The 12,781-nt window shown below is 46.6% G+C and overlaps 1 protein-coding gene across 1 annotated transcript in view; it reads right to left on the minus strand.

Moving 5' to 3' along the window:
* Window positions 1-3,188: 3,188 nt before the first annotated feature.
* Gfra1 (GDNF family receptor alpha 1) overlaps window positions 3,189-12,781 on the minus strand; it is a 193,820-nt gene continuing 184,227 nt past the window's right edge. The window contains exons 9-10 of the mRNA XM_026389200.2: window positions 8,222-8,275; window positions 3,189-7,076 (exon numbers count right to left, since the gene is read on the minus strand). Coding sequence (XP_026244985.2) covers window positions 6,921-7,076; window positions 8,222-8,275 — 210 coding nt within the window. The 3' untranslated portion in view covers window positions 3,189-6,920. The remainder of the gene's footprint in view (window positions 7,077-8,221; window positions 8,276-12,781) is intronic.

Consider the following 12,781-nt stretch of genomic DNA (forward strand, 5'->3'; position numbering starts at 1 on the left):
CTTAACCAAAGGCTCCTCGAAGAGACTGACTGTACCCCTCATCCCAGCTCTGAGGAGCATGGGTGTCTAGCCCCCTTGCTCTGGAAAGAAATCTGCAAATATTCCCCAAATAATCAGGAAGGCTTCTCCTATCCCACCTGTATTGTTACCCGGCATGAAACACAACGAACAGCAGTGGAGACGGAGACATACCCTCAGGTTAAGGGTAAAAAAATGCAATGGTATCCAAAAATACAAGAAAAAAAAAAAAGATATACCACATCCTAAATCTCACACTGCGCCTCAGCAGGAGTTGGATTAAACAGAGAAAATAATTTCAATATCAAGGGAAAATGCGCACAAGATGGGAAAACTCTTTCAAGCAAACTCTGTGGTGAGAAGAGCTTCCCCCTCTCCCTTGGGTGCGGGAAGGGAGAAGGAGAGAAAAGATGGATAATTAGGAGAACTGTGAGGCCCTGGATTTCAGGTTTGCGAAATTATTTCTTCAACCCTCTGAGGACAATCAGCTATTTCTGAATCCAGAAAAGCAAAGAAGTGCCTGATTACAGTAAGACACAGCCAAACGAGGCAGGGCGGGCTGTGATTTGGTTCTATAGTTTCCATTCTCTCTCTTCCCTCCTCCCCGCCACATTGCAGAAGTGCCTGCAGCTAAAGATGAACAATAAAAACCCCAAATGCAGATCACCGTTTGCACGCCAGGAAGATAATGCTGGATCACACAGCTCTGCAGCAGTAGTGACAGAGAGAGAGAGAGTGCAAGCTCTACCAACGGACCCTTACACACCAGTGCACTAGAAAACCAGAGACCTCCATCCATCTCTGCCAGTCACCCTGGCCTGGCTCCTGCCCTCCAGGCTCAGAGGAGTGGCGTTCTGGGTTCTCCATGAGGCCTTTCAGGTTTAGACGAAGGGTGCTGGGTTTGCCTTCTCCCCGGTGGGTGAGCTGGCTTTGCTGCTGGGCCCATGGGGACTGTGATTTCTCTTTTGGAGACCAAGTCTGAAAATCCAGCTCAGAGACTATTTATAAAAAGGATGTCAAACTGAAGGATTCTAGTGTTTCTCCTAAAGTGCTGTCAGAGGGTCCAAAACTCTCTAGTTAATTGTGGGGAAGGTTCTGCTCCAAATGGTGGTTCATCTAGCCAGAGGATCTGCTCAACAAAGTGCTGCACTGACCAGCATTTGACTTTGCTCCTCAGGATGTGGCTAGAGAGTCTGTCACTCTTGGGAGTGGTCTGGGAGTGGTGGAAGGCACTAGAAGGCCCAGAAACCTTCATCCATCCCTGCCAGTCACCCTAGCCTGGCTCCTGGTGGCCGACCTGTACTACCGACTCCTAACAGCCCTGGGTTTCTTGACCCAGCATCCACTGGACTGTCGAATTCTTACCACTGTCTTGTCTCATCTATGTGACATCGGGCACATAGTGGTGGTCCAGCTTTCTTGTCAGTGACTTGGGCTTGAGGCAGATTCCAATCTCCACAGACTCACTGGTCTGGCAGATGCGGAGAGCTATGGGACTGGCTGGTCACATCCCTCCAGGGATAAGTGCTAGCTTTTCATCTCTCGGCAAGGAACACAATGGACAGATGTAAAGTGGCCGTGATCCCAGTGTTTTCTAAGACCTTCTGTCCAAATGCAGTACCTCACAGTGTCAATTTCAGTGTCAGTGCAGCTCATTGCCAGCACAGCTACACAAATGGACCCGTTCTTGCCACCATGTGACAGAATGAAGCCCTTCAAGGTCCCAATGGACATTTTTAAGTACCTACCGTGGCTCACGCTTTCTGCTGGGGAAGACTGGTGAGCAGGAAGACATGTTGGGTTGGAGGAAGTGGCTGACAATCTGATGGGTCTCCTGGCACTCTCTACAGAACAAAAATGGGGATTGCTAAGACAGCCTGGCCTGGGATGAAGACAAGAAAATCAGAGAAGCCGTCTATTGATGCTGGTGCTGCGCTTGGCAGCTGCCTCTGAGCAAAAATAAACTCCCCATGGCAGTGGGACAAGATGCTGATATTGGCACCTGCCAGAGGCAGACAGCCGAAGTCGCAGCTGCGCTGGTCAAATGAGCTTGGAGACCTTAGGGGGCTGAGGCCTCCATGACTATTAGCAGGCTGCGGCGCTCTGCAGGCAGTTTATTGAAATAGGGTTTGTGTGCCTTCCCCACCCCTCTGGGCTGGGTCTCAGAACAATCAGGAGTGCAGGTGGCACGTGGCACCGAACAACCATCTCTAAGCTGCCTCTGGGAGGGAGGAGAGGTTCCAAAGAACACAGGAAGCCATGAAAAGATTCCTGTGCCCAGGCAGGACAGGGCATGCTGGGGGGGGGGGGGCAGGACAGTGCAATGTGAACACAGGGCATCCTCGGGGGAGTGTCAGAAGATGAACTTTCGACTTGAGGATTAGTGTCACCTTTCAATCATTTGGGTGCCAAGAAGGACTTCTCCTTCAACAAAATGGGCATCTGATGGGACAAGAATGAGTCTGGGTGGCTATAAATTTAGAGTGATTAGGGTAAGGAATCGACAGGAAGGGATCTTGTTAAATACTTAGGCCATAAAGAACAAGGGTGGACGTGAAGACAACCAATCAACAGTATGACAGGGAAGTGAGCCAGCCAAGGTCTTGAGACAGCCGTCCTCAGAAGAGAGACCTACTGAGTGTATCTCAGCATGGGTGCGGGGGCAGCTGTAAGGCCTCTGTAGAGAGGATGCTATTCAGGGGTACAGTTCTCCTGAAGAGTCTTAGACAACAGATGTAAAACAGACGATCACTCAAGAAGAAAAGCTGTGTCAAGGTCCAGAGGTGCCAGGTGTGTAAGCGATTCCTAGCTCAGGATAAGAATAAAATGCAGCTTCCTCAGGTATCCCAACAAATCCCCGGAATTTCTAAAAAGAAATTCCTTCCGCTGCCACCCATATATGAGCTCTGGCCTCCTTTCTGTAAAAGGAATAACCGCCTACTTCAAAGACTCTGGCTGTTTTGTTAGAAATGCCTCCTGTATCGATAAGCAAGACACATCAGCGGACTGTATGACACGCTGGCCCCTGGCATGTGGCTTCCTGCGGCACCTTGATTATATTTCATCTGTCCAAACTCCATGCAGATGGGCCTTCTGCTGTCACGGTGCCTGGGCCAGTGGTAATTCACTCCCATCTGTGGCCATTGCTTGCAGGTCTTTCTTGAAAAGATGGGTCTCCCATGGTCTCATTTGCTCCAGCAGGAGAGCAGAAGCCAAAGCAACAGAGCTCACGGGAGTCCTGAGTCCAGGAGGTCAAGAAGAGTGTCAGGAGAGAATTAGAAAATGCGAGCTCATTTACACAGCTCCTCTTCTGCTCCACAGCTGACTGACTCAAATACATCGGGCAAGTCTAACTACAAGAATGAAAACTTACTTTCCAAAAGACAGCTCCTCCGAGGACACTATTTTGTAAATAATAATTGAAATACATTTATGCTGGATTCTAAGAAAAGAATTTGCTAATTATATAAACTCCCACGGCTCTTACATCTCTTCTCTCCACTACTTGACACTGACTCAGAAATGCTTCCGCTCTCCCACTCTCCTAGTTGGGCAGATGGAGTGTTTCTGGAGTGGCTGATTTAGAGACAAGGAGGCCTACGGGAAATGGGTGCAGCGGGGAGCCACCCAACCTCAGAGCACAGGCAGGACAGCAGCAGTCCCAGTGGAGACCAAATCCAAGGCCAGGGCAGCTCCGGAGAAGCCCCATTCTGTACTGGGTGAACCTGAAGTCACAACTTCTAAGATATGTTTTTGATACAAGATAGACAATCATTTAAGAAAAACCACAACAACAGCAATCAAAACCAAAAACAAACAAACAAAAAACCAGAAACCACCCTCTTATCACAGTCTGGATACAATTTATTACACTTAATGAAAAAACAACCTAGGTAATTCTCAACATCTATTTTTTTTCTATTAGAGACTTGAAAACAATCAGATATGGAAAAATAAATATTCAATTGGCATTCTGAATTTCCTCTCTATATTGTGCACTTCTTCTTCCATGTGCTCTATTAAGAAGATACTCAATCATATATTAACCAAAGATATTCAACATCAAAGTAGAATGGATGTGCTTCTAATCAAAATGGCAATATTGCCCTTTTTTCCCTCTCTCTCAAATAAGTAGGGCATGGCTAGACTGATCTGAGAGTCACGGTCTGCATGGACTCAAGTTTCTGTTCTTGCGTCACCAATATCAACCAGGAGATGCTTTAGGCAAGAGACCCGACCTCAGCAGATAGCCCCTGTGTTTGTGACGTCCCCATTGTGGGGACTGTAGGACCAAAAGTAGGAATCCCTTTTGCTTGTACACACCCCAAGGGGAAGTCACACAGGTAAAAGATTTAAATCATTTGGCTGCTTTAGTCCTGGGGCAAATGATGGTCACCATGGTAAGTTGGAATCACACTTTCAGGTCACCGTGGTAAATTGGAATCACACTGCAGGACAGGACTGCTTGCTTGCCTTGATTGTGTAAGAATCTCCTTCATTTACTTCCCTCAGCAAGATCCTGCCCCCTGTTTATTTAATCAGTAACTTATTTTCAAATGGAGGATTTGGTAATTCTAATATGCTTTTATCTCTGAAAAAATAAATGGGATCTTCGTTAGTGATAGAGCTTTTCAAAATTTAATTTATGTGTTAATGTAGGCAGTCTTCAATGAAAGCTGCCCTTGTTAGCACAGAGAACGCCCATTTCCTCTTTGGTCATCTGAAGCTAATTACTTCTGCATGCGGCAGAAGGAATCAATAGCTTTCTACAGTGGATCACATAGAATCAGACCCATATGCCACCAGTCCAGTGTAGATACATAGAGATACCTTAATCAAAACAAAATATGTTCTGTAAGAGATATGCTCTCATAGATGATTGGCATTCCAAATGTTTTGACACATTTAAAGTGTTTATTCAAAGTAAGAGTCTTTATGGAACTTTTTACTGATCAAATACAGTTGGTGTTTGATGCATTTCCCTTGAAAACATTTTGAAGTGAAAAATCTTGGTAGTGAGCATTATACATTTGTGTTTATTAACATTTGGATATAAATTTACTTCAAACACTGAAAGAGCTAAAAGACTAGGTCTTTCTCTGGGATTTCGTAGATTTCCTCCTCTCACCCACCCCCAGTCATCTGATAAATCTTTCTAGGCAAACCTCAGCGGGCACAGGGGATCAATATGAGACGTACACCTTGGGCTTTCTCCTCTGGCCCTCTCCCAGCGTGGGAAGAAAGTCCGTGCTCCCCAGCACCCTGTGGAGGGAGACACAGCCACAGGTCCTTGATCACTGCACATCCTGAATCTCACCATATAAACCAGGCTTCAGAAGTGCACTTTAGGGTCTCTTCGGTTAAGGATGGGAACTACTGTAGCTAACAGAGCCAGGAGCCTTTTCATGAGAGCCCTGCCCTGTTCTGCTTGTCTCTGCCAAACAATGCGCCTCGCCAGGGCATCTGACGCTAACCTCTCTCCATCCACAGACCTTGGTGCTTTTGCACAGTCAGCCACAGTCTGTCGTGGTGGACGTGGAACAAGACACAAGCAGATTCTGGATGAACTCCCAACTAACCCCTTTCTAACCAGGGGCTGAGACATGGCAGTTGGGAGTAAAGACTTAGGAAAGCAACTGCATACCCCGGCATGGATCAGCATTGAAAGACAGGGCAGCACATCCCGTCCCCTGTCCCAGTCAAAGCCACTTTTGTCCAATACTCTGGAAACCAAGGCATCCAGTTGTGTCAACTGGCAACGGTGCCATGAGACAGTGCAGAACACTTACGAGTGGCCACCGTTTCCTCGCCTGTGTGCCCGCCTGCATTTCAACACAGGATAAAAGACAATGCCTGGCTGCTCTGAGTCCTCCTGTGCACCCGCAGTCACACGATGCTAAGCATTCTGCTAAAGCAGGAGCTCCTCAGGGTCTGCTTTTGAAGAGCTGTATTTGTGAAGTTAATATCGGAGCTACACCACTCAGGAGAGGAAAGCAAGCTCCACGTATTTTGTATTAAACCATCAGTAAAAAAATGAAGACAATATCATTACTCTCAAAATATAGAAAGCCCATAGTTGAAATCATTGAGTAGTAAAATTTTTTTTTCTACATATAACCTCATAAATGTAAAGAGTATTAGAGTGACCATCAGCTATATTGACTCTTGTTAGTTTAAGGGCTTCTCACTCAGGTAAGGCTTAGGAGAGTGTCAATCAATGACCAAGGAACCGTGAAATTTCACATTCCCTCCCCCCCCCATCTTGACTAAAAGACAGATACTACATTTGGATGTAATAGGTGTTTTGTTTCATAGGAGAGCATAGAACTGATTATGCACATAAACATTAGTGTGGAAAATGCCAGTACATACAGAAAGGTGAACATCGGTACAAGCTTGTTTCCACAAAGCCCACTCTGGATGATGACCTTCACTTTGTGACAGAAAAAGAAAAAAGAAAAAGCTTGTCATCCATGTTAGGTTGCCATTTGTCATTAGAAATCAAAGCCATTACATGAGATGTGAGAGAATCCTTAGAAAGACCAACTTCCTCTCTAGCTAGCAAATGCCAGAGTGAAAACTTTTAAAACCACCACCACCATCATCATCATCAAAACATGGCCCCAGTTGGCTTTACAGCCAAATTTACAAATTGTCCCCTTTAAGCACAGCATGCCCCAAAGCCTTTGAGTGTGGGATGCAGGACTGCATCAGACTGTCCAGAGAAGCCCCTAAGGATCACAAAAAGCTTTCTTTAAAAAAAGAAAAAAAAAAAGTTCCAGTTGGATGAACCTGTTTCTCAACTGAGCTCCTAAAATTGGATTTTCAGATATACAAGAGGACAGGAAACAGATAACTTGGTTTTTGTCTTTTTACATGTCCGTATGGTTTTTTAAATGCAGCTACGAGGTTCCTGCCAAAGATAAAGATAATAGGGTGGACAGAGCAGTTACCACCGGAACCAGCAGTGGGCTCAGACCGCAGCGTGGAGGTGCCGCCATTGATTTTGTGGTTATGTGGCTGGAAGGACCAGCCAGACCGTCCTTTTCGAAATCCCGCTGTAAGAGAGAATGTTTTCATCGTCACCCATGGTATGTATCCATTTCATCACAGATAAACCACACTCTTGCTCTTCCCTGCTCCCCGCTCCTCCTGGCTGACCCACTCACCAAAGCTGACCCCAGATTTCACCACTGAGATTTCATTCTGCTGACCTGATCCTTTCATGAGAAGGAATCATGAACTTGAGTGAGACCCAGATACTTTTGACAAACTCTAGCAGAGGCTATTGCTTCCTCCTTCACACTGAATCATGAAGGTCCATTCTAGGGGAAAACATCTGAGCTTGGGCATCTCTGCCACCTCCCCACCTCTTCCACAGGTGACCTAGAAGCTTCCTCCAGGAAGCTCTGGTGAGGAGGGATGCTGGCTTCCCTCCCACCACAGAATGAGGGCAGGAAGGAACCATGTTGGAAAGCTTCCTAGTCAAGGTCCAGTTCCCACAGAGATGGGCCACAACCGGCACGGAGGCAGACAGAGCGGGCAGGGGCTTTCCCTTCCACTGGCCAGTCCCACTCGGGGTTTTACAGTGGAACAGTCAGAGAGGGCAAGGAACTTGTCCAACTCCTCGTCACCCAGTCCACACCCCAGGCTTCAGGACTCGTCCACACGTTTGTCCTTTCCCAGGATGGACTCCTCCATCCCACAGCCACACTGCTACATCCATCCCACGGTGGACAAGAATTAGGATCAGCACACTACAATGCTCCCTCTCCTCACCAGGGAACTGGGGAGGGTAATGGGACCTGCCCTCTCTCCCTCTGTGTCCCCTGTGAAGGTCAGAGGAACTGCAGGTAGAGGCCATCCAGGAGACACCAAGAGCCCAATGCATTGTCTCCGTGCTGGATGACTTTATGTCACTGTGCTCTCAGAGAGTCTCAGAGCATCAGAACAGTGGTTTCAGTGCTGGGGATGGATCTCAGATGAAGATCCTGGGTCCTACACTTTGTTCTAACTTTGTGCACTGAATCCAAAGTCTGCACCTTGCTCAGAAGGCAGATGGACACAGAGGGTGGCTTCATTTTTTTTTTTTTTCCTGGAACTGAAACCTTATTTCCTCAGAGCCTCATGTATCTTCTCGTGCCCTGGAGCCCAAAGGCTATGTCAATAAATGCTGGAAGACCCCCAAAGAAACGTGACTTACATCAGAAAGACAGAGATGTGTACTTCCCGAAACATTGGATTTCAGCTTCTGTGCCTGGAGAAAGACAAGGAGAGAGGGAGGAAATCTCAAACATAATAAGGAAGAGTAATTACTGATGATCCATTAATCAATGGTCCAGGGCAGCACTGCCCAATAAATACATGAGTCACAACTGTGAGACACATCCATAATTTACAATATGCTAGTGGCCACCTAATAAAGAGAGAACAGGTGAAGTTAATTTTAATAATATATTTTGTTTAACCCACTATATTACCATTTCAACATGTAATCAATATAAGAAATTAATGAGATGCTTTACATTCTTTTTTTTCCCCACACTTGAGTTTTCAAAATCTGGTGGTGTCCGACATGGCACGTCTCTGCTCAGACCTGCCTCATTTCAAAAGCTCAATTGCTACTTGTCACTAGTACATCCGGGGACAGTCCAGGCAGGACTGAGCTTCTAAAAGAAAAACCAGGAAGTAGCCAGTTATTTGTATTTTCCGAATGTTCATTCTGGAGAGTGCCTCCTTCTACTTGAGCATGTTGCCAATAGAAATCGCCACTTACTAGTAAACACACAGGGGCTTCCCAAAGCCAGTTTATTTGTTTGCTTGTTTGTTCATTATTCCAGTCAACACACACTACCAGGCTCCTACCATTTTCCAGACTTCTAAAGTTCACAGGGTGGTGAACAGAAAGCACTAGTTAAGAACACCTCTCCCTGGTTATGGGGTCAGGCATCGGACAGATGGCCACCTTTGAGGAACCAAGCAGGGCGGTGCAGATCCTGATCCAGCGATTTTAAAATTGCTCTCTGGGCAGTTGCCAGGGGGCTTAGCTGCAAGGACTTTAAGCTCCCTGCTTTCCCTCAACTGGACCAACTCCACTGGGCTTTTGCCTAAGAATTCAGTGGGAGGAACAGTCTCATCATTCAAACAATCAGAGTGAACACACTTGTGAGAATCACTGACCCAATACAGCTCTCTCCTTTTACAAAATAAAACAATGAGAGCCCAGAGAAGTGAAGTGACTTTTCGAAGGTCAGGCAGCAATTTGCTTGTAAAGTCAGGATGCATCCAGTCTCGTCAGCTCTTGCATGAACTAACATTCTCTCCTGCATGAACAGTGTTTCCCCCCAGTCTCTACCCTTCCTCAAATCCACACAAAGAACTCCTCCCCTCATCCGCCATCCTCATCCATAGCAATAGCAGCCCTTTGGCTCCAAAAGACAGAAAGTACATTTGTTGGTAAGATAAGACTCCCACCTGAATAAGCATCCCACCTGAATCAAGGCGCACCTGAGTGACTGGCTGAGTGTGGGGCTTGCTGCCTGCATGCTGCAAGACTTCTACAACTCGCTGAAGACACGCTAGGCTGAGAGTACAGCATGTTGGCCTAACAAGTAATTTACTGACCATAATGCTCCTTGGAAAGCATCATAATCTTTACCTATATTTGCATATGCCAGCTGTGAATGTGAAATAGGAACCTTTAAACAGGCTCCGAGAATAAGACACTGTGAAGCATCCCTGGGCTGTTCAAAGGTCACTAAATGTTATGTATAAGGAGATCAGAGGGGAAATTGAAAGAGGAATTGAACCTCACTCAAAAGCCTACTTTTAATCTATATTAATAGCAAATCTGGTCCACTGCATTGTTACCAACAGAGAATAATGTGTAGAACTTAAGTCATTTCCATCCAAGATTGGAACTGTGCCCAGACACCAAAATGACCCTAAAACATCTCATTCTGCCTTTTCTTTTCTAGGCCATAATCTACAAAAGACAAAAACCCTTGCTAAGGGCCTCTGCATAACTAATGCATTCACTAAATTGCGCAGAGAAGCCAGCCTGCACTGTGGTCACAGCTAAGCTGCTTTTTAGTGTCCTGGGCAGGTGTCCTCCGTTCCATAGGATTAGCTCTTATGGGCAGTGCTTTGCTCATGGTGACACTCCCCAGCTGTATTTCTCTGTCACTTCAGGAATCTGAGGTGGCACTAGTGGAATATCGCCGTGATGGAATGACTGTGAAGGGCTTCCAGCAGGGGCCAGAAAACGCCTCCATCTTCCCAGACATCACTAAGTGGCTTGGCCTGTGCAGGTGGATCTCGGGCCCTCATCAGTCACCGGAGGCTTCTTACTGTGCGCAGCACTTGGGAGCCTTTGCCAGGGCCACATGCCCAGGTCTACATTGCCAGCTTTCTCCTCCCTCCAGGAATGGCTGTGTGAAGTGTTCAACCACAGGAACATGAGCTTAGACAGGCTCAAAGTGTGTGAAGTCTCTGGGCTCCTGTTGGCCCCGAGCAGCCATCCTACTGACTTCTAAGGGTCAACATCTGGCTGCGTCTCCCTGCAGTGCCACTGGCCTGACTAAAACTGCAGGCATGAGGCCCCAACTCCCCTGTCCTGGAGGACCACCCTGACTCCCGTAACTGCACGAACTGCTGAGTTCCAGTTAGACTGCACCAGGCCCTTACCTACTGCTTCTGAGAGCAGGCCCACCCCTTGTCACACCCGCCCAGTCCCCAGCACGCAGAACTCTAACCACTCAGCCTCCCCAGACTGTGAACAGGCTTCCTGCAGAGAGGTCCCAGTTCTCTGGGAAACCACCACGACTGCAGAGGCAGAGTAGGGCACAGCAGAGAGATCCTGAGGTCCACCTAAATCCAGAGAGGCCACCATAAGGTCTGTGCATCTAATAGGTGAAGGGCAAAAGTCACCAGCTATTGGAATGGCAGATGGCACATAAGTGACAAGATCAAAGGTTGCACATAGCTGTGAGGGCCTTTTAAATGCCTCACCAAATGAGATGCAGACTAGAGAGGATCTGCTGCCTAGACTGGGGGGCAAGAACGACAGAGAGAAAGTTGTGCAGTGCCCCTAACAGCATGTGAGCTGCAGGCAGAGGGACAGAGCCCAGCCTTCAGAGCTGTGTGCATCTGGCTGGTCAGTGCTTAGGCATCTTGTTCGATCGGTGAACACCCAGCGACTGCTGGGAGTCAGAAACCTTCAACTGCAGATCCAGAATCTACTTAAGAAAATCAGAGTCTTAAAGCCCACTTTAGAAGCTCAAGAAACCTGTTATTTCTACATTTTAAAGGCATTTATTGAGTATTTGTGAAAACATCACCAAATAATCACTGTCTTGCTAGTCAGATCTGATAAATGCAAGCAGATAAAATTATAGGATGTCCCCTTTCTTCAACTCTTGCAAAGAGTACATACATAGTTTAAATGTTGTCCCATTTACTGACACTTGGGATAGTCCCAGGAAAATTAAAAGGAAAAAAGAAATCTCAGACTTTGTAAGAAGTAAGGAAAGTTAGAAACTGAAAGAATACATTTTTATTCCTGTGTTATAAACTGGTAAAACCAAGGATATAATAATGTATGTCCTGCACAGAGCATGAGGTTTTTTTCTGTGAGCCCTGGAACCCTGCTAATTCTAGGATAGTCAGGAACTCAACTCACAGCTAAGCCAATCTGTACCTATCTGGATACTGAACCTTAAAGTTTATGGTCTTAAAATAGGATATGTGTGAGGCTGGGGATATAGGTCAGTTGGTAGACTGCTTGCCTTGCATGCACAAGGCCCTGGGTTCAATCCCCAGCACCACCAAAAAAAAAAAAAGATATGTCTTGCAAAAAAAAAAAAAAAAAAAGAAAGAAAGAAAGAGGAGAGTATTTCCGAGAGTCCACCTGAACCAACATTACAGTATGAAGAGTGTTTCCTAGCAGCTGATTCCTAGTGATGTGGTTTGGGGAAGCCGCCTGACTCTGCATTGTGGAAACATCACCACCAAGACCTAGTACCTTGAGGTTTGTATCTTTAGAATGGAAAAATGCAAACGTGAATACAGTAACCTTCACCACATTCTAGAAAAAGAAGGAAACCGGTTCTTTAGGCTCTTCAGAAGGCTTGTCCCCTCCAGTATCTACTGCTTTCCTGTTATAAAATTGTCACTGGCAGTAATCCGCAAGTCCAGGCACGTTGCATAATAGAATTTCCAGGGCACTGTAATTGCGAGGCCAGACCTCGCCAGTCCCTGGCACCAGAGGGTTAATAAATGCATTAGATGCTGTTAACCTCTGTTACCTGGAGTCAGAGCAGGGCCTCTCCTGCTTTTACCCAGTGATTAGCATTTGGAAAGCCAGCCTTGGTGCCAACGGCATTCCATGCAGAACACACAGGCACACCCATAATTTATAGCTCAGAGTCAGGTACCCACATGGTTCTGCCCATAGTAGGTTCTGCAGAGCTTTGGGGACAGGTCAGGCTTGTGAGCAGCGTGCTTGCTCTGTTTATGGAACTGGAGACTTAAAAGCACACCCGCTCGAAGCCTGGCCTTCGCTGCCCCAGGACTCCATTTCTGTAGAGAAGCCAGTGTTTAATCTGGGGTTTTTAGGCAGCTGTCAGCCAACAGGGCATGGAACATTTCTCTCTCTCTCTTCCCTCCATGCAGAAGAAAAGCCATTTTTTTTTTGCTCTATCTCCAGAAAATAAAACCAGAGGAAGCTGCCCAATCCAATAGCAACAGACTGTCCAGGCTGTAG

This window comes from Urocitellus parryii, chromosome 5 (assembly GCF_045843805.1).
Source record: "Urocitellus parryii isolate mUroPar1 chromosome 5, mUroPar1.hap1, whole genome shotgun sequence".
Classification (NCBI taxonomy): domain Eukaryota; kingdom Metazoa; phylum Chordata; class Mammalia; order Rodentia; family Sciuridae; genus Urocitellus; species Urocitellus parryii.